At 38.2% G+C, this 23,244-nt stretch overlaps 2 protein-coding genes across 2 annotated transcripts in view; one reads left to right on the top strand and one right to left on the bottom strand.

Annotated features, from left to right (window-relative positions):
- LOC121374587 (NFX1-type zinc finger-containing protein 1-like) overlaps positions 1 to 13,483 on the bottom strand; it is a 28,589-nt gene extending 15,106 nt beyond the window's left edge. Inside the window, exons 1-2 of the mRNA XM_041501696.1 lie at positions 13,303 to 13,483; positions 953 to 1,009 (exon numbers count right to left, since the gene is read on the bottom strand). Of these exons, the coding sequence (XP_041357630.1) occupies positions 953 to 978 (26 nt within the window). The 5' untranslated portion in view covers positions 979 to 1,009; positions 13,303 to 13,483. The remainder of the gene's footprint in view (positions 1 to 952; positions 1,010 to 13,302) is intronic.
- Positions 13,484 to 17,779: 4,296 nt separating this feature from the next.
- On the top strand, positions 17,780 to 23,024 carry LOC121379291 (zinc finger protein 862-like). The gene is made up of 5 exons (XM_041507878.1): positions 17,780 to 17,868; positions 19,628 to 19,870; positions 20,208 to 20,444; positions 20,568 to 20,826; positions 21,816 to 23,024. Exons 1-5 carry the CDS (start codon positions 17,780 to 17,782, stop codon positions 23,022 to 23,024), a joined length of 2,037 nt encoding a protein of 678 aa, XP_041363812.1.
- The last annotated feature ends 220 nt before the right edge of the window (positions 23,025 to 23,244 follow it).

Below are 23,244 nucleotides of genomic sequence, written 5' to 3'. Positions count from 1 at the left end.
GACCCCCAATTTTTTCTGATTCACTTTAAGGGTGAGGTGTGGTAGTATTTATATCAGTGGCATTTATGTCAATTTATATGCTGCAGGTAGGAGTTTTAGCCACATATGTTACTATTGTCATCTATGGGATTTGATTTGGTAGTATACACCCTATATTGAGAAAAATAAGTTTATACATACAAAACAAGAAAAACAAAAAAACCCACACAAAAAACCCACACAAAAAAACCAAGAGGAACGACATTAAATTTAGGAAGTATTTACATAGGCGTAACAGATTATGCAAAAAGGAAATAGGTTACCAAAATGTATTTTTGTGCAACTCACAAATGGAAAAGTATATATTCTCAGAGACCTGTAAAATACGTATTAGAGTAATTTTGATTACTGTATAAGGTACCATTTTTTAAAGTTTAAAAGTTTGTTTTGCTTAACGACACCACTAGAACACATTGATTTATTAACAATCGGCTATTAGATGGCAAACATTTGGTAATTTTTGACATATAGTCTTAGAGAATAATAAACCTGCTACATTTTTCCTTTAGTAGCAAGGGATCTTTTATATCTCACAGACAGGATAGTACATATTACAGCCTTTGGTGGTTTAGTCATGGTGCGATGGTTAGACTGAGAAATAGCCTAACGGGCCCACAGACAGGGATCGATCTTAAACCGACTGTGCATCAGGCGAATATTTTACCACTGGGCTACGTCCTGCCCTCCATTTTTTAAATACTGCTCTTCTTACTGAATACTGTAATTGTGAGAGAGAGAGAGAGAGAGAGAGAGAGAGAGAGAGAGAGAGAGAGAGAGAGAGAGAGAGAGAGAGAGAGAGAGAGAGAGAGAGAGAGAGAGAGAGAGAGAGAGAGACAGGTAGAAAGAGAGAGGGAGGATGAGAGAGAGAGAATGAGAGAGAGACAGAGGTAGAGAGAGAAGAAGAAATACATACCGTCTCCCAAATCCTCCTTCAGCCATTGTCTCGTGTGGCCAGCAAACGTCACATGTTCTGTCAACAACAAATGTGAAATCGGCACTGCAGTTTAGGACCACAATCAAACATAAATAGAAGAATTTACCAGATATATTTATCCAGTTATATGCAACTTTCTTAACAGCTGCAGTTATTTAATCATTTATGATAAATAAGACAGACATGCAGAAATGGAAAATATTTAACTACCCTGCCAGACCAGAACCAACTAAAATTTACTAGCTCACCAGAATTTCTACTAGTCTGCCAGTCTATAGAACAATATATTATTAGCAATATTATACAGTGTCTTCACTTAAAATGATATACATGTATAGATATATTGACAAAACATTATTAAGAACATTTGGTAAGTGATCAACATCACGTGGCAAACCAAATCAAAAAGACAGGTAGACCATCAAACTGGTAGTTCTATTTTTTAACTCGTCTGTCAGAATTTTTACTCGCATTTGGTGAGCAGGTGAGTACTTTCCGCAACCCTGTAAGAGGTGCTTATCGGCATTGGGTTGGGTCACTGGCCCTCTACCAACTCTGAAAATTAAGTATTCTCCCCCCACACCACTAAAAAGGCAAATTAATATGTAACTGAACCTCCCCACCCCACCCCAACTGCTGGCATTTTCCAATGCAATAGTATTTAGCTATAATGCTATTAAGGTCATATTTAAGAGTTAATCCATTTGAAATAAAATGAAAGTTTTTAATGACACCACTAGACCACATTGATTTATTCTGGGTGGGGTGTAGTCCAGTGGTAAAGCACAAGCCTGATGTGCGGTCGGTCTAGGATCGATCCCCGTTGGTGGGCACATTGAGCTATTTCCTGTTCCAGCCAGTGCACCATGAGTCACTGGTATATCAAAGGCTGTGGTATGTGCTATCCTGTCTGTGGGATGGTGTATATAAAAGATCCATTGTTACTAATGGAAAAATGTAGCAGGTTCCCCCTCTATGATTGTGTCAAAATGACCACGGGTTTGACATCCAATAGCGAATGATTAATTAATGTGCTCTAGTGGTGTTGTTAAACAAAACAAACTTTAACTTTAACTTTCACACTGATTTATTAATCATCGATTATTGCACATGTAACATTTGGTTCTTTATTTGCACTTTAAAATTTCCAAATACGGGACAATTAACACACTCAGTCATGGGGCACTAAATGGGATGGGGAAAAGCTGAATCAGAGAATGGATTCACTGAGGTGGTTTCATCCCATGATACAAGCGCACCAGGCAAGTGCTCTACCAAGCACTCCACCAAGCACTCCACCAACATCTAGATGACGCCCCTGTAAACATGTCATGACAGGGCTCAAAATAGCACTTGTGAAGAGAGAATATTAAAAGCTGTCCTAAACCTAGCATATCAAATAGAAATTCACCTGCTAATGGCAGCAAAACATCGCAGGTCAGTTTTCTAGAGACCAACCAGGGTTTTATCACCTGTGTTTCTACAGACCAACCAGGGTTTTATCACCTATGTTTCTAGAGACCAACCAGGCTTTTATCACCTATGTTTCTAGAGACCAACCAGGGTTTTATCACCTATGTTTCTAGAGACCAACCAGGGTTTTATCACCTATGTTTCTAGAGACCAACCAGGGTTTTATCACCTATGTTTCTACAGACCAACCAGGGTTTTATCGCCTGTTTCTAGAGACCAACCAGGGTTTTATCGCCTATGTTTCTAGAGACCAACCAGGGTTTTACCGCCTATGTTTCTACAGACCAACCAGGGTTTTATCACCTATGTTTCTAGAGACCTTCCAGGGTTTTATCACCTATGTTTCTAAACACCAACCAGGGTTTTATCACCTATGTTTCTAGAGACCTTCCAGGGTTTTATCACCTATGTTTCTAGAGACCAACCAGGCTTTTATCACCTGTTTCTACAGACCTTCCTGGGTGTTATCACCTATGTTTCTAGAGACCAACCAGGGTTTTATTACCTATGTTTCTACAGACCAACCAGGGTTTTATCACCTATGTTTCTAGAGACCAACCAGGGTTTTATCACCTATGTTTCTACAGACCAACCAGGGTTTTATCGCCTGTTTCTAGAGACCAACCAGGGTTTTATTACCTATGTTTCTACAGACCAACCAGGGTTTTATCACCTATGTTTCTAGAGACCAACCAGGGTTTTATCACCTATGTTTCTAGAGACCAACCAGGGTTTTATTACCTATGTTTCTACAGACCAACCAGGGTTTTATCACCTATGTTTCTAGAGACCAACCAGGCTTTTATCACCTGTTTCTACAGACCTTCCTGGGTTTTATCACCTATGTTTCTAGAGACCAACCAGGGTTTTATTACCTATGTTTCTACAGACCAACCAGGGTTTTATCACCTATGTTTCTAGAGACCAACCAGAGTTTTATCACCTATGTTTCTACAGACCAACCAGGGTTTTATCACCTATGTTTCTAGAGACCAACCAGGGTTTTATCACCTATGTTTCTACAGACCAACCAGGGTTTTATCGCCTGTTTCTAGAGACCAACCAGGGTTTTATCGCCTATGTTTCTAGAGACCAACCAGGGTTTTACCGCCTATGTTTCTACAGACCAACCAGGGTTTTATCACCTATGTTTCTAGAGACCTTCCAGGGTTTTATCACCTATGTTTCTAAACACCAACCAGGGTTTTATCACCTATGTTTCTAGAGACCTTCCAGGGTTTTATCACCTATGTTTCTAGAGACCAACCAGGCTTTTATCACCTGTTTCTACCTGGGTTTTATCACCTATGTTTCTAGAGACCAACCGAAGACCTATGTTTCTAGAGACCAACCAGGGTTTTATTACCTATGTTTCTACAGACCAACCAGGGTTTTATCACCTATGTTTCTAGAGACCAACCAGGGTTTTATCACCTATGTTTCTAGAGACCAACCAGGGTTTTCATACCTATGTTTCTAGAGACCAACCAGGTTTTATCACCTATGTTTCTCAGACCAACCAGGGTTTTATCACCTATGTTTCTAAGACCAACCAGGGTTTTATCACCTATGTTTCTACAGACCAACCAGGGTTTTATCACCTATGTTTCTAGAGACCAACCAGGGTTTTATCACCTATGTTTCTAGAGACCAACCAGGGTTTTATACCTATGTTTCTACAGACCAACCAGGGTTTTATCACCTATGTTTCTAGAGACCAACCATCACCTATGTTTCTAGAGACCAACCAGGGTTTTATCACCTGTTTCTACAGACCTTCCAGGGTTTTATCACCTATGTTTCTAGAGACCAACCAGGGTTTTATTACCTATGTTTCTACAGACCAACCAGGGTTTTATCACCTATGTTTCTAGAGACCAACCAGGCTTTTATCACCTGTTTCTACAGACCTTCCTGGGTTTTATCACCTATGTTTCTAGAGACCAACCAGGGTTTTATCACCTATGTTTCTAGAGACCAACCAGACTACAGACCAGGGTTTTATCACCTATGTTTCTAGAGACCAACCAGGGTTTTATCACCTATGTTTCTACAGACCAACCAGGGTTTTATCACCTATGTTTCTAGAGACCAACCAGAGTTTTATCACCTATGTTTCTACAGACCAACCAGGGTTTTATCACCTATGTTTCTAGAGACCTTCCAGGGTTTTATCACCTATGTTTCTAGACTCCAATAATTCGGCACCATTCCCCACCATTCTTCAAAAGCTGTTGTTTTTTATTCCCAATTTTGGAGTAAAAAATTCCCAAACAATGTAAATAATTCTCTTTTTTTATTATTATATAAAGGCATATTTTGAAAACAATACATAAGACTAGATATTAATTTGAATAAAAACAAGTATATGTATAGTATTAGTCTTTTCGATTCTAACAAGGCTCACTAAGATGAAACTAAAAATTCCCAAAATTTTGTAAAACAATGCTAAAATTCCCAAAGTTAAAGCCATGGGTGTCAAGTAAAATTTTAGAAATAAAACCCTGCCAACATACATGTATGTATGTTTTAAGTTTATCTCATCAGCTATTTGGCTCATGATTCTGTCATATTTTAATACCATAATGCTCTCAAATACATCTCGGAGGTCTCATACACTCTCTCACCGGACTCGGTGGCATCGTGGTTAGGCCATCGGTCTACAGGCTGGTAGGTACTTGGTTCGGATCCCAGTCGAGGCATGGGATTTTCAATCCAGATACCGATTCCAAACCCCGAGTGAGTGCTCCGCAAGGTTCAGTGGGTAGGTGTAAACCACTTACACCAACCAGTGATCCATAACTGGTTCAACAAAGGCCATGGTTTGTGTTATCCTGCCTGTGGAAAGCGCAAATAAAAGATCCCTTGTTGCCTGTCATAAATGAGTAGCCTATGTGGCGACAGCGGGTTTCCTCTAAAAAACAGTGTCAGAATGACCATATGTTTGACGTCCAATAGCCGATGATCAGATAAAAAATCATTGTGCTCTGGTGGCGTCGTTAAATAAAACAAACTTTACTTTACTTTACTTTACTTTCATACACTCTCCCAAACCCTCCCCTCATGCACCCACCCCCTCAAACCGTCCCCTCACTCCATGCTGTTTAATACATATTTGTGTCTTAGCCAAAAATATTTCGTTTGAGCTGCTATTGAAAAAAGGTAACAGCCGGCCGTGTATATTTTACTTGCTCTCTCGATCCCTGCAATATATACTGGGCGAAAGAAATAAGGCACCACATAGTAGAGGCAAAATAATACAGTTCCGTGACCAAGTTACGGGGACAAAGGTTTGAAGGTGGTTTCCATATCTTCAAAGCCTTCTGAATAAAAGTAGCAGGGGTTATCCTCTCAAAAGTGTTGGCTAACTCTGCCAGGTGGCGAAATCCAAGATGGCCACCAAAATTATCAAAACATGTTTTTCAGCTTCTGCTTGTCATATGAAGATGATTTTGGTGTCCAAATGTATGTTTTGGGGGTCAAAGATTTCACTTTTACACACAACAACAGTATGGGATAGTAAACAAAATTATTTCAGATGACAAAATTCACAGAACTGTATTATTTTGCCTCTACCAACATGATATTTGAGAAAAAAAATTATTTACTACTAGATTAACCGACGTGCATGTCCAGGAATTTTAGCAGGGGGGAGGGGAGGGTCTAAATTGGCGACCGAAGTATGGGAGTTGAGTCATTCGAATCCAGGCCTAGAATTGAGCAAATTAGAAGAAAAGGTCATTTAACCTAGACCAATGGAGATTGTTTTTAGGGCATTACGGCCAGAAGGCAGGACAACACGGTAAACTATAACAAGTGTCTTAATATAACACAAAGGGGCGGGACGTAGCCCAGTGGTACAGCGCTCGCTCGATGCGCGGTCAGTGTGGGATCATCGGTGGGCCCATTGGGCTATTTCTAGTTCTAGCCAGTGCACCACGACTGGTACATCAAAGGCCGTGGTATGTACTACCATGTCTGTGGAATGGTGCATATAAAAGATCCCTTGCTGCTAATCAGAAAGAGTAGTCCATGAAGTGGCAACAGCAGGTTTCCTCTCTCAATATCTGTGTGGTCCTTAACCATATGTCTGACACCATATAACCGTAAATAAAATATGTTGAGTGCGTCGTTAAATAAAACATGTCTTTCTTTAATACAACACAACAGCACCCTTTCCAAATAAAGAATAACAAGGGGTTTCATGTTTTCATAATAAAACAACTTTCAGAAGTCGTCCTTGAGTATTATGACCAGTTAATACATTGTACCATGCAAAATAAGGCACAGTCAGTTTGGCCGCGAGACTGTGCTTAATTTTGAGGACATAGAGGCACATGTAGAGCTAGGCGGTATATTGTATATATACCATTCGGTATCGGTATCATGTCAATACTGATTTACCGTACCAAGCAAATTTCAATATACCGAAATTTCAGTATTGAAAAATATCCACACCCCTCCATTTAGTAAGGCACTAACAATATATCCGAAAAAAACCATATATATATCTATATCTGACCAACTTAAAAATGGCTGACAAGAAGAACAGATCGACGTCATTCTTCTACAGATTCGACAGAAAAGCATGTTCATGCTCCTTGTATCAACGGGAAGGATTGGCAGATCATGGCAATACTATAAACCATTTCCCATTACTAGGCCGGTTCACAATCACTTGAGGATATCTACTGTACCCTTCCTAAAAGGATAAAATATTATAAACCAGACAAGGACTTGTGTATGGAATTCAAATTTATTTAGATGAAATTAGCAGGCGAGCCTTAACTCGGGCATGCATTTAAAGCAGAGTATTCCAAAAATACTGCTTGATATCGGCATCAGTACGATATTACGTGTCAATGCCGAATACCATACAGATACTGAGGTAATTGACCCAAAAAATACCGATACTGAACCTGAAATTTTAATACCGCCCAGCTCCAGGCATATGACTTGGGCATTACGGCAATTTGCCACATGGTCGCTATTACATTCGAACCCTCCCCATCCCCGAAAATATATTGAGAAAAACAAAACTGTGAAATTGTGTTTGAGCAGGGAGGGGTTCTACCCCCAACAGCCTGCCCTGCACACATGCCTGATTAGTTGTGCCTGTATAAAATATGAGATGTAACAAGGGATTCAAAGTCGGTAATACCGTTATAACTTTCTCATTCTGTGGATGAGTGTTTCCGCTGTAATCAGTAGTCACTGGCATTCGCAGCAGTTGGGGTGGGGGTGGGGGGGGCAAGGGGGGCATGTGCCCCCACTCCACACACATACACTTTCCTTGAACCAGTAGCAGCAGCCATGGTTATATATGTCAATATTTAATGTCATTATATTGTAATTGTAATATTTAATAGAGTAAAGTATTTATTTTCTCACAACATATTCACTTGTAATTTATTTACATCTAATTAGGGTAATATATTCATTTAATGCTAACCATTTACTTTAGTGGTTATCTCCCCTTGAAATACTATTTTATCAGCTATAGGTGTTAACCAGAAAAAGTTAACTATGGATTGTAATATTTTTATGATGATGATTTATGTTTTTATTATGATGAATTCAAGATTTGGAAAATATCTGTATAATCATTAACTTATAACGAATTATTATTATATACTGTGTATTTTTAATCTTGCAGGGTGTTTGTCATTGACACATGATTCTCCCATGAGAGTAAAACGTTTTCCAAACTAGACCTGTTGTTGTTTTCAATACTTGGACCCTGTTCCAGATATATATCCCATTTTTGGGTCACCAGCTGAAATAGGAGGTGGGTGAGAGTACACCTACTAGTGTTGGGTATCAAATTTCATAATCGATCTTCGGGTATAATCAGTTTGCATCAACCAGTCAACTTTCGATTAAACAATCAGTTAGAATTATACAAACTTTCAGGGGAGGAACGTAGCTCAGTGGTAAAGCAATCGCCTGATGTGCGGTCGGTCTATGATCGATCCCCATCGGTGGGCTCATTGGGCTATTTCTCATCTCAGCCAGTGCACCACGACTGGTATATCAAAGGCCATGGTATGTGCTATCCTGTCTGTGGGATGGTTCATATAAAAGATCTCTTGCTACTAATGGAAAAATGTAGCGGGTTTCCGCTATAAGACTATGTCAAAATTACCAAATGTTTGACATTCAATAGCTGATGATTAATAAATCAATGTGCTCTAGTGGTGTCATTAAACAAAAACAAACTTTAAAACAAACTTTCGGGGCTGTAGCTAAGATTCCTTGTGTGATGAGGCAGATGAATATGTGGAACAAATGAGCATGGAAGCCGCAAGACACTAGGCAATCTGGAGGCATGCCTCCCAGGACATTTTAAAATCTACAGGCTCTGAAATACCATTTTGCAGCCACACTTAAAACCATTTTTAAGATTTTCTTTACGTTTCTATTAATTTTACTGGATTTTATTTTATATTCCGTAATTTGTTTTTTTGTTGTTGTTGTTGTTTTTTTTTGGGGGGGGGGGGGGGGGGGCGGGCAATGTAGCGATGTATCTTTTAGATGCACTTCCCACAAATGAGACAGTACACGTATACATTCACATGTTTTAATATAATATATCAGTTGTGAGGCACTATATTTTGATCTGCTGAAGTATGTAGGAACAATATGTGAAGTGGGCGGAGACATGCTAGCCTATAGTAAGATGAAGGCACAAGCACATCTTTTTTTGTTTATACAGGCATGTGTGCAGGAGGAAGATTTTCAAACCCAACCCACCCCAAGCAAACTTTTTTTTTTTTTAAATGTACATTTATTTTGTGAAGCACTACTCGACCCCCTTATTTCTTAGCTCGCGAGCCAGTCGACACCCCACCCGCTAAAATTCATGTGCACATGAGTATAACAGGGCAAAAACATGATATACATGTATGTTGGTAGTCAAGTGCAGGGTAACCAGTCAATTCGTACCATAGTCATTTCGTACCCAATTTTACCATTTCGTACCCAAGTCATTTCATACCCTGGTCATTTCATACGATAGTTATTTGGTCATTTCGTATCATAGTCATTTCGTACCATGGTTATTTCATACCATGTCTGTATGGTTACTTTGTACCTTGGTCATTTCGTACCTCAATCATTTATTGTGCAGCTTAGTTGACTGATAGATAGTAAAATGTTGAATTACCGAGTACAAAACCACTATGGTATGAAATGACCAAACACTATGGTACGAAATGACTATGGTACGAAATGACTATGATACGAAATGACCATAAACTATGGTACGAAATGGATGGTACGAAATGACTAGTAACCAAGTGCAGACACTGCACCTACCCTGCACCGACTGGCATAGCCAGGATTTTATATTGGGGGGGGGGGGGGGGGGGGGGGGGGGGCAACCCACACTATGTATGTATGTTCCCTGCTTGCCTTAAGGATAAAGGCCAAACCACTTTTTTATTGGCCAATTTTGTTTATTTTTACTTTATTTCATTTCAATTCGTTTAGATTGATTTGATTCTCTCTTCCTATTTTTCTCTTTTTTCGTTCGTAAACATATATATGATGTTTAATGTGTGGTATTTGCAATATTCTGAATATAGATGTGGGGGGATTTAGACAATAAATTACACCGCCACCCAAACACAGCCCCCCCCCCCCCCCCCCCTTATTTTATATACAAAAAGAGGATAAAATTCTAGCATATAATTTATTTAATAAAAATGACACGTGTTTTAAACAAGAAACACACATTGACCCTAAATTCCTTGGGCCGATTTCATATGTCTGGGTTATTGGTGGGTTTTGGAAACATATGGGTTAAACCTAGGTTAAACCCTGGGTCATGTTTACTGTGCATTTCACATGTCTGGTTTTCAGTAATCCTAATTTAACATTGGGTTACAATTGTATTGCTTGTTTAAACCTGCCAATGGAGGTGGTTTTTCACTGTTTGCTCAAAGTAACTTTTCTTCATGGATAATTTCGTGAACAAAATCGTGTTTTACGTCAGTATCGCAGAGCCATGAAATATGAACATATTTTAGAGACAATTTGAACAGTAGCGAATAAAGGGTGGCGGGATGGGGTTTGATAATTTGATAATAACTGCTACCGAGTTTGTTATTTCATTTACCCCAGGGGTTTTTTCTTCTGTAAACACGTGTATTTTAGAAGCATATGCACGTGCATGTATAGAAACAATGTGAACCACTTTACACACTGTTCTGAGTATTGCTATAACTTAGTATTTTAATCACTTTCACACAGATTTTCAAAAACAAAAGGTCTCCCTATTCTGCTAAAAATATATATAATGAATTGCATTAAAATTACATTTTGTTATACATTTAACACTAAAACAGTTGTGAATGTCAACCCTTTAAACTACATGATGTCATTATGTGTATTTGTCAAATCTTGATGATATTTTATTTAGTACCGACAAAGTCTTTGGTTTGTAAGCTTCAAATCATCCAATAATATTGTACGTTATACCTTTGCAGAATATTTATCACTGAGAAAATATGGAAAATATTTTCCATGTTATGAGTGTCCGCTGGGGTAATAAATATAGTTATTTACTAAATTAGTAAAAATAATCATTTTCTTCATGGTGTATGAACTGCACAGAAACTGGAAGCACTAGTATTGGAAGTTGATCGTTACCACCATATTCAAAGCACAGACTGCAGTCTTACAATGACATGATTTCGTGTTTGTCTCGTCTTAATAAAGGGGAGGGGGGAGGCGAGATAGGCCTACAGCTTTGAAAATTTGACCAAAAGTTGTCTTGGTGCCCGCAGGCGTACGTATCCCTTTTTTTCTTCTTTTTTTCATTTATTTATTAAAGGGAAATGCTCGATTCTGTTATTCATATTTGCATTATTACCAACAGCTATATAGGGTTCTGTATGCATTTTACATGGATTATAACTAATATCTTGAGTAAAATGATGGTGAAACATTTTCAGGCCAGCTCATTTTGCCCAAACATCTTCATCATTTTTGCCCGAATACTAAGGTTTGCCTCAGACTGTGGGGAGGAGGAGGTTGCTGATCCCCAATCTCATACGCGAATGTGAATGCTAATACTACACCGGTAACAAGTTCTAACCACAAGGTGATGATGTGTGAGCTATCCCTCGCTTATGTCCCTTTCCAGATCTGCTGTTAAAGGAAGGGACAATTAAGGCATTTGGCCTGGTATGCATATTCAACGATATATAACGCACATTATTATTTAATATCAACAAGTATAATCGTATAGTTAATTAATAAAACGCTTAAATGTGACGGCTATTATATATAACAGGTGCAGCCATTTTGTACCATCCCAGTGAATACGCCCTCTGGCAAGCTGGTCGTTACGTAATACGTGTCACGTCAGGAATTAGTCTTCGAACTGAAGAAACAAAACATACCTGATTTTCTGCAGATGCATCGCAATGTTCTGTAATAATATCCATCCCAGTAAGCTGGCAACATAATACAGTTATTTCAACACTTTGACAATGGTGGCTTATTTTGTATTGAAAAATAATATATACTTGTTTTGTACATAAATTAACTCATGTACTGAAATAATAATGGGAGTGTGTTCTTGGTTAATTGGTCTTTTCTTTCCATGGCCTGTACCTGTGGTTCCTGATTGGCAGGTGTATATTTAGACGGTCCCCAGACACTGTGTCTAGACACAATAAAAAGACGTGCCTCTTTTATTAAGATCACAAGGTATTGTCTGTTAGTCACACGGACGCCCCTCAAATTGTAATGGACATCATCACTTTATTACTGTAAGTAATTCTGTAAAACCCTTGATTAAGTAGACTTTTCCATCTAAAAGCACAAAACTGACCAATTATGTAGTCCCAAAGAAAAGAAAATTATCACTTGGGTATCGTGACTGGTCGTTTTTGCTCGAACGTACCCTACCAATAGGCCTAATAATAAGCATTTTTTTCTTTGGATTTTTTTAACGAGAAAAATATTATAACTCCATTTCGTTCTATTGATGCAAACTGAAATATATTTAGTTAAATAGTTTATTATACTATCAAGTCATTTTTGTTGTTTTACAAGCCAAGTTATTGAAAGCGAAGTGCCTTGTCGTAAATTAGAGCATTCGTTTACACTGTGCTTAAGAGGGGTTGGACGGAGCTGACGTCACTTTGCCCCAAGCTATACCACCGGACGTCACAAAAACGAAACAAAATGGCTGCCCCCAGTTAGAAGAAGTCATGTTTTTTTTATTAATTCTAAAATTACGCGTTTTTCATTTGTTAAAGTGTCGGTATGTGTTGGTGGTTCGGGTATGCATCTTTCCAACACACAAGGCTCTTATTTGAGTTTACCCTCCCTTTAACCAACGCAAAAAGCGTGGTTTTGTAAACACGGGTAAAACACACACATGTGAAATGCACCACAGGTGTAGGTCTTGGTCAAGTTTTTCACCGTTTTACGTAAACCAGTGTTAAACCTAGGTTTTGATATAACCCGGTGTTACGAAACTAAGACATATGAAATCGGCCCCTTGTGTTTGACAACGCTTTCCACAATACCATACCCGAGCGTTACCTAACTGCTGAACGGATCATAATGGATTTGTCAAAATCGATAATAAAACAAGAAGTTATTAGAAACTAATGTTTTAAATTAACAAAATTAACAACAACAACAACAACAAAAAATATCTGTAATGCCAGAAATGTTTTACTTTCTTTAATAACTAGTATAGTATGTTGTTAAGTTTTAATGTCGAGCGGGGTAACGTAGCAATCAATAGGCCTACGAGTACAATGAATAATTTCCTGTTGAATATTATTGTTAATAAACCAGTTATAAAGATGTACAAAAAATAAAACTACACATACCTTTACCGATATCATGGACACATCCCTAGCAAAATATTACTCTCTCTGGTGTATAAAGTTTGGGTTTTCTTTTCCCTGGAAATCTAAACAGAATATAAAGCCAGAAATACAAACCGAAACTAACGCTATTCCCCAAAAAGCTATAAATGGAATGACAAGTAACGTCACCGGGAGAACCAGTTGGTCAGGTGAACCATTGATAAGGCCGCGTACACAACGGATCAATATCGTATCCATGTTCAGCCACCGTACGTTTTGCTAACGTTCACGAACTATTTGATTGATTCTCTTCGTGGTCATTTGTTTTACCGTGAAGCGCGTAAAGCTGTATCCTAACCGGCCGCTAGCGATGTCGCGTCGCACGTGTGCGGTTAGGATGCAGCAATTGAAATCAATGATTTCTAAAATAATCGCTCCCATCGCTCGCGTCGCTCGCGTCCGGTTAGGATACAGCTTTAACCAGACTAATGCCCGGCGCATACGAGCGTTTTTTAACGCATGCGAAAAACGCAGACGGATGCGTCTCGTGTGCGCCTACCTGCGATGCGTTCTTGCGATCCACTGACGATTTCTTTTATTTATTTATTTATTTATACTTTACTCTAGGAAAAATAACAAAGATTAAATGTAATTTATTAATACATTTTAAAACATAATAAACTTTATTTAAAACATTATGTACAATATACTATTATGATATAAATCTTTCTTATTTCACAATTGTTTCTTTTAATTATTATTATTATTATTATTATTATTATTAGGCATAGTACAATGAATGCAATAATTTATATTTTTTTATTTCATCTATTTAGAAATGTCATTAATTACACATGCCTAGTCTTTGTTTCAAAGATGAGCAGTTGGAAATTATTTGTGTTGAAACATTTACATGTTAGTCATTTTTAATGGCAAACTGAGTTGATGATGCAAAATAATAACCAAGTGATTTTTTAGGATATGTGCATGCAACAATGAACATTATACTTAATTTGAAATTACTAATATGAGTAAACATGTATTTATATATACAATAAACAAATCAGTTGTATTTGTTTTTAATTCATTACATGGTGGTAATAGTTAAACTTTATAATAATTCGTAAAAAGTCATGTATCTTTCGTGGTGTAGTTGGGTATATGGGCCATGTGGATATTGATGAATATGATGTTAATGACAGTAAAATATAAACATAAATGTTTACAAGTTATATCCAGTTGTAATGCAATTCCATTAATTGCAGCCGATTTAAGAGCCCTGTCAGCATATTCTGGAGAGTTTTTTTCATACAAACATGGCCTCTCTTGGTACAATTCTATCAACATGTCTTCTCGTTGTTGAGTCCACAAACTGTCACTTGGAGAGGCCATTTCGAAAGGCATGTTATTGAATAGGCAGATGATTGGTCAATATAAAAATGTGAACGCAACGCAGACGCAAGTAGGCTCACACGTGCGTTTTTAGACGGATGCGGCAGGAGACGGATGCGACTGTGCGTCTAAAATCAAACATGTTTGATATTTGAAAAATGAAAGATCTTATATGATAAACACACACACACGCACACACACACACACACACGCACACACACAGAGAGATAAATAATACAGATAATCACAAAATAAATACAATTCACTGTTTATCAAAATAAAACTGTGTGTTGGGTTTGAATTTTGTACCACAACCAGCTGTTTACTATATGATAATATCTGCTACACTTAGGACCTCTCAAATTATTACGGCTGTTAGACTTGATGAGAGAATGAAACAGAAAATAATGCTTTTAAATACACACTTCATTAACAGAACTATGGTGCAAACGAGGATATTTTTGAAATTGGACACATTCGCTTCTGACAATCAGGTCTGAAACCCAAAATTCCTATTTTCAGAGATCTTATTCACTTTCAGAGTAGAAATATTGACATTTTAATCATGATTGGATCTATTTACTAATAACATAATAACATACAAGTAAACACAATAATATGTAAATGGATAATGAAATCAACTGCATAAACGTTTTAGATAATTTGACTTCGTTTCGTTTAGTCCCATTATATTCCCCGCATTGGTGGTGCATGCATATATTATGCTAATACGTGACATTTGATATTAGGTCGGACATTGGTATCATGATCAAATGATATGATAAATGTGAAATCTGTAACTTAACATTACGTGATTAAATTTCAAACAGCATTAAAGGGGCTATATGTGCTAAATGTATTTAAAACACTACGATGTTCATGACATGCATGTATTTGTACATGCGCCTGTATAACTATCGATGTTCGCCATTATAGGTAGCACTAAACCAATTAATTTCCGGCTCGGTCGAAGTTCGAGGTGCAGCGAACTTTTGACAGAGATGTTAACACCACAAGTCCTGTGATTGGTTATAAATGTGAGTGTGTTGGTTGTAAAAACATTAGTTTCATCTGGGCTAAAAATGTATGCAATTTTATTTGATGTAGTACCCCCGTGCCAAGTAGCCTTGTGCTTGGAACATGTATGGGGTACCTGTAAAAAAAAGTACTAAAATTATGTGCGAAACTAGGGGTGCTGTAGAAACATCTGGTTATACCGAAAATGAGCCATGAAAGGTACCATTTTCTGCAGTTAATACTTTAAGGTAGGGGTTGTAGTACTGATATTTATAGGTCATAGTTTGGTAGATATATTGCATATAGTGTTTTTAAACACAAACGTTAACATGGTCGCCTATGGGATTTTAATTGGTATAGTCCAACCTATAACTATAATTATATAAATGTGTCTCTTAAAAATATAGCGAAAAGAAATGTGTGTAGGATTATTCTGTTCGTCTGTAATAATAAGTGAGGTTTCTATGTTTAGTTTCAGAATTGTGGGTAGCTTGATTTTACACTGTGTACCATATATATGGCTGGGGCGTTACCTCGAAAGATGCGCCTAAGCCACCCCGTGTTTGTTATATATGGGTTGAAAGAAAGAAATGTTTTATTTAACGACGTACTCAACACATTTTATTTACGGTTATATGGCGTCAGACATATGGTTAAGGACAACACAGATATTGAGAGAGGAAACCCGCTGTCGCGACTTCATGGGCTACTCTTTCCGATTAGCAGCAAGGGATCTTTTATTTGCGCTTCCCACAGGCAGGAGAGCACAAACCATGGCCTTTGTTGGACCAGTTATGGATCACTGGTCGGTGCAAGTGGTTTTCACCTACCCATTGAACTTTGCGGAGCACTCACTCAGGGTTTGGAGTCGGTACCTGGATTAAAAATCCCATGCCTCCACTGGGATCCGAACCCAGTACCTACCAGCCTCTTGACCGATGGCCTAACCACGACGCCACCGATGCCGGTATATATGGGTTGAATGTGCACTGCTGAACACTTGTTTATCATATGATAAACATTCTATGTTTAGCTTCAAAATTGTTGTTACCTTGATGTTACACTGTGTTCCATATATAGTGATGGGGCGTTACTTGGGAAGTTGCCCCTGAGCCACCCCGTTTTTGTTATATATGGGTTGGACGTGCACTAATGAACAGTTGTTTATCATATGATAAACATTCTATGTTTAGTTTCAGCATTGTGGGTATAATCTGAATATTGAGCTGATCTTCGAATTTCGACCTTTAACGGAGCGTCACGTCCAGATAGAGTCTTGAGCCACCCTAGACTCTTCACATTACCAAAGAACGTGCACTATAAGATGGATCTGTAGAATTTCATAAACTTTCTATGTTCAGTTTCAGAGCTGCGTGACTGCAAACGAGTATGGTGTTACGTTGAAAGTTTCCCCTGAGCCACCCATTATTTGTTATATATATATATATATATATATATATATATATATATATATATATATATATATATATATATACAGGCATCGAATTTTACCACGGCAACGACGGCAAGTGCCTTCGTTGCCCTCCTTACTTGCCGTTGTGCCCCGAAAATCGAACGTTATCGACGGCAAGGAAAATGCCTTTGTGCCCTTCCTGGTTTGCAACCGTGCCCTTCCCAGATCTACATATGATCATTTATTGTTTCACTGACAATTTCGAATAAAAAGTGTTAAAACACCCGTATTTCATTATGTTTTAAAATTTATTTACGTTACAACTCGCGTTATCAACAATCAAGGAGGCTACGTTGCAAGAGACTGCATCATGGACGCAGCTATATTGTGATCACGTGAACACTTCGTGGGACAAGGTCGGTATATCTTTATGTTAATTACGCACTGCCTTTATACTATAGTTTTCTTGTATTAATTTGATTGGTAACTGTTCGACATACTACCCAAAGAAACTAACTCAAATGGATGTGTAATTACCATTTGAAAATTTAGCGTATTATATCAAAATGAAAAAGGAAATTATACCCCAATATAGGTCACACAACCACCGATTCACACAGACACACTCGCACGCACGTGCTCATGTCATGATTTCCCTAGTATTAGTTAACAGAAATGCCACGGAAAGGAAGACTAAAAAAAAGGAAAGAACAGGAGCTTAGCTCGGCAGCAGCAAAGTGCGTCAAGCTGTCCAAATTCTTCGGGTATGCATTGAGTATTTCTACTAAACTTAGTTATATTAGCTATTGAACTGCAGTTTTCTTTTCCAACATCAATAACTTGGCACCAGTCCAGTTGTCTCAACTGTCTTCTTGTCCTGAGAATTTCTAACAAATTGATCGTCAAGTAGGCCTGCTATATATCTATATGTAACGATAACATACATACAAACATACATACATACATGTACATTTTATTAAAATTTGACGGCACAGGTACCATTTGTTTGATAATTTTCGTGTTCACTCATGACATTATTAAAGGCAGTCAGTACAACCGTTACAAGACGAAAACAGAGATGAACTCCCGAAATTTTTCTCCTTGTAGCACCTGCACCAATCATCAATTTGTCCGTTCAATGCCATTGCCAAGAATGAAATCGAAAATGATCAAACTAAAGGTCTAGAGTCAGATTTAAGAAACGTTATATATTTTACATGTAATACTGACGACCATTCGGCGATTTTAGTCAAAGTACTTAACAATCCATAATGAGCCTTTGATCGTCGGACATTTCCAAACTGACTAAGCGCCATGACCGAACATAAATTATATAGAATCGCGCTTTGAAGGTCACACAGTTTAATATTAACGGTAATTTTGTGCGACACAAATGTTTTGACGAAAATGCAGTTTTTTTGTTTTGAAGCGGTTCGATATTGGGTAGGAAAAATGCTATTTTTTAAGTGTTCAAACAGTCATTGATTCGACATGCGCGTTTTAACGGTACCTGCACAGAACACAGATACAGTCGCTAAAATGTCATCGCGTTTGCTATTAATAGACACAAGCGAGAAGCCGTAAGCGCCCGACTTATTCCGAATGGGTCTGGCTAACCGCCAGATTGGACGGTTGCCAACATGTTCTACAATTATTTATTTTCACAGCGTCTCCTTAGTACAATTTTGTGCAGTAAACGTATATGTAATTAAACAATAAATTAATTAAATATTTAACAATATGAAAATCAAAATTATTAAAGTGTTAAATTAATAGAATTTTTGTAGTTTTCACCATATAATGTAAATGTTATTTGAATCAGTAGCGTAACCGAGTCTTTATTTGGGGGGGGGGGGGGGGGCAGACCTTTGTCCGGGGGGCCAATGTTGTATTTATTGTGTACAATCAAATGTGAAATGGGGGGGGGGGGCCGATGTTTTGAAGGGGGGCACCGCCCCCCCCCCCCCCCAGGCCCCCCGTAGTTACGCCACTGATTTGAATTAAATCTTTGTCTAAACTCTTTACTCACATGCTATCAAACTATATTACGCCCACTCGTCATCTTAAATATATAGAACTTTATCACTTAGATATGAAAAAAAGAAACAACAAACTTTGTATCTAATTTTGCTTCATTAAGATAGCTTGCTGCTTTTTTTTTTCATTTAACATTAACAAATTAAAAGAAATTAATTTATTTGGCAATACCGTACTTACAAGTGTTTTTTGTTATTCATCCCATTCCTGGTCACGAGTACATTGTTATTTATTAAAGCCACACATTGATTAATATATTATAGGGCATTTTGACAGGCAGTCAAATGTTTGCAGGCTTGTTAAAAAATATATGTTCCTGGATGGGAAGGTGTGATTGATTTCATTATAGTTTTACCATCCAATACTTAACAAGCAAGTTGTCATGCATTTGCCATTCTACTCTTCCTTCAGTTGCATGAATCTTGTAACAACTGACATGGATATATTATAATTGTCTAATTTAATTGAATTTTTAATTTTATTCAGCTCCAAGCCCGAGTCATCAGGAAATGATGCTGATGCTGATTCAGTACCTTCCTTGGAACCTCTGCCTGAGTCTACTACTGTTGTGTCTTCCAATGTGGACCAGGGTCCAAGTACTAGTAAAGCTGGAAATCCCGAAGAAAGTGTAGTTAACATCACTAAAGCACCGAAGTACAAGTGTAAGGTGACAACAATACTTTCCTGGAAAACGGACTGGGATTGGATAGGATTCCAGGAAAAAGACGGGTATGTTACACTGGTATGGTGCGAAGTTTTGTAAGGCCTACTATAGTGAAGGTGAAAAAAGCAGTTTACACCAAGGACAGTCACAATTATGCGAATTGGAAGCATATATAAAGGGGACTGCGAATGTGAAAAAAGATACTGCCCGGACCCACAATGCTAGCAAGCTGCATCGAGATGCGATTAAGGCGACCAAGGCCACCAAAGAGATGCCTGTTATTTACAGGCACCTTAAAAAAATTGACAAAGAGACATTTACAAGAATGTGTCACCTTTTTGATTGGGCATACACAGTCGCACACTCAGAACTTTGTTTTACAAACTTTCCAGTCTTAATTAGTGTAGAAAAAAAACATGGAGTCAACCTTGGTAACACTTATGCCAATGACAAGGCATGCCGAACCTTTGTTGATGAAATTGGTGAAACGATGGCAGACGACTTGAAGCATCTGTTTTCCATGGAACCCTTCTACTGTTCAATCCTGTTTGATGGCAGCACTGACAAGAGCCTCTCGGAAAAAGAAGTAATTAGTGTTAAGTTGCTTGAGGACGGACTGCCTAGGTTCAAACTTCTTGGGTAAGTAAGTGTTTACTTCTTGTGATAACGTGACTTTTTATGACATATATGGCTTAGACTAGTCACCCTAGCTACATAAATAATTGCACCATTAATAAATAAAGTTCTCCTTTATTCTTCTAGAATTACAGAACCTGGTCAATGTACTGCTGAGGGCATATACAATGCAATTACTGCAAAGACTCGAGAAATGCAGCTTGACATCAAGACATGCTGTGTTGCAACAGCAGCTGATGGAGCTTCAGTTAATTTTGGGAAAGAATCTGGTGTACTGGTTCGACTGAAGAAAACAATGCCATGGCTTATAATGATACACTGCATTGCACATCGTCTTGAGTTGGCCCTGAAAGATTCATTCAAGGGTTCATTTTATGAACTTGAGGTGAATTATATTCTTGACTTTTTAAGATCATGGTATGTGCTGTCATGTCTGGAAAATGCACACAATACATGTAATTTCAAGTAATAGGGAAGCATTGTTTAGTAAGACGTCACCTGTAAAAACAATATGGTTAGATTAATGTAAGGTTCAAATAACTATTAAAGGCAAGCTTACAAATGTACATTAAACTGACTAAATATCGTATTGTCATACAAAGCTAAACGCAATTCACTGCACCATGTTGAAATGCTGCATCCTATTTACATTGAGTGGTTTCTGGTAGAATATAATATTGTACCACGCTTTGGTGTCAGTCCCATTGATTTTACCCGTGGTGTATCCCATAGTTAGGCCCGGGCCCCCCTAAATTTTGCGACAGTTATAATTATATTATATTTTTTAAACGTCCTACCTATGTGGCAGCAGCGGGTTTCCTCTAAAAATTTGTCAAAATGACGTCCAATAGCCGCTGATAAGATAACAATCAATGTGCTCTAGTAGCGTCGTTAAATAAAACAAACTTTACTTTTTATATCATTGCCCCCCCCCCCCCCCCTACCCCCCCCCACGCCCCCCCCCCCCCCCCCCCCCCCCCCTAAATGGATTTTCTGGATCCGCCACTGAAATCTCTCGGAAAAGGATGATGTAACTACAACTTAACTATACCAAGTGTACCAAAACATAATTATGTACTAAATATACCTGGTTTAACTAAATCAATTATTGTTGACATATGCTAGTTGGCCAAACATAAGAAATGGATTATGCACAATGTTATTTTTGTCAATGAGATGACTTGAAATATATAAAAAAAATTCCTTGGTATATATCTTCTTTTCATCTTCATTATATTTTATTTGAGTATTGCTAATAATCTGAAAATAGGATCATCATGTTAGTTTCTGAAAAATTTTACTGTTTGTAAAAAATGGTTTCATTTGTTTTTTGAGAAATACTTATTATGTTTCTTTTTGCCTTCTATTTTTCAGATAGATAATCTGATGATGCATCTATATTATATGTACCGGCGATCTGTCAAGAAATGGCACGAGCTTCAGAGAACAGCTGAGACATTTGGTGAACATGTAGTGAAACCATCACGATCTCAGGGCACCAGATGGATAGATCATCGCAGAAAGGCATTAACAGCCCTGATCCAGGATTACCGCTGCATTGTAACACAACTCCAAGAGCAAGGATCCGAATTGCGAAAAGACATCCCAGCAGGAGACCGTGCAAAAATGAGAGGATATTCCAAACTCATGACCTCACACCGCTTCGTACTATACTTAGCTTCCTACCAGGATCTTGTGGAAGACCTGGCAGAATTGTCGCTCTCACTCCAAGATGACAATCTTCCAATTTCTGGTGTACGAGCAAACATTGATCTTGCGCAGGCTAACCTCATTTCAATGGTCAATAATCCAGGGAGAAATCTACGTAGAGTCCTACTTGAGACCACAGCTGCTGAAAATGATGGCGTTGTAAGATTTAAAGGTATCGAGTTGGTGACATCTCCTTCTGAAGTGGACACGTTCAACAGAAAGTCGAAAGAGATAATAGAAAGGATCACCATTTGCATCTCTAGCAGATTCCGAATTTTTGTTGATGACCCAGTGCTTTCAGCAGCTGATATTTTAGACCCAACAAACTACCCAACAGATCATCAAGCTCTTGCTGTTTATGGACAAAAGGAAATTACAACCCTCACAGATCATTTCAATGCACTTCTAGTGAAAAAGGGCTGCCAGGTAGATGAGATAGAATGGGAGTGGGCCAAGCTGAAATATGATATATCTCGAAATCACAGACAGGAGGCATTCTATCTGTTATGGCAAAAGATGCTTACCCAGAAGGAGGACCGGTACAGCAACGTACTCCACCTTGTACGAATTCTACTGGTCTGCCCTATTGCCACTGCGCATGTCGAGCGTCAGTTCTCATACATAAAGAGAATTCTGGGAGACTGGCGTCTCAACCTGGGCCTGAGTACCATCCAGCATTTACTCCGAATATGTTCTGAGGGACCCGAGCCTGAAAATTTCCAGCCAGCGCCTGCAGTCAATCGATGGAGGTCTTCCTGTGTTAAATCCAGGAGGCCTGAAATCATGCCTTATGGCCCGAGAAAGAAGGCAGAATCCATTGCTGCTACTCCTACAGATTATGAGCAAGTGGACAGTGATACTGACACAGACTAGAGTAGACAAACATCAGAGTGAGAAACTCTTTGCACATATCCGAGTTAGGATATTTTTGTTTTATTATGGTTCATGAATATGTACCGTATACTGAACTTATTTTCATTGTCATACATAAATGTAGTCTAGTCACCTTGTAACACATGGTTTCTCGGCTAGGGGAATAGCCAAACCATCTATGCATAGCCTAGTTTCAGTCAATGAAGAGAAACTATCTTCT

Source organism: Gigantopelta aegis, chromosome 1 (genome assembly GCF_016097555.1).
Source record: "Gigantopelta aegis isolate Gae_Host chromosome 1, Gae_host_genome, whole genome shotgun sequence".
Taxonomy (NCBI): domain Eukaryota; kingdom Metazoa; phylum Mollusca; class Gastropoda; order Neomphalida; family Peltospiridae; genus Gigantopelta; species Gigantopelta aegis.
This window is presented reverse-complemented; position numbering and strand designations above follow the sequence as displayed.

What these genes read in the sequence shown, in the direction of transcription:
- LOC121379291 (XM_041507878.1), top strand. Translation starts at nt 17,780, where the DNA reads ATGCCACGGAAAGGAAGACTAAAAAAAAGGAAAGAACAGGAGCTTAGC. An exon ending in CCTAGGTTCAAACTTCTTGG is followed by an intron (nt 20,445 to 20,567) that starts GTAAGTAAGTGT and finishes TTATTCTTCTAG; the next exon opens with AATTACAGAACCTGGTCAAT. An exon ending in GTTCATTTTATGAACTTGAG is followed by an intron (nt 20,827 to 21,815) that starts GTGAATTATATT and finishes TCTATTTTTCAG; the next exon opens with ATAGATAATCTGATGATGCA.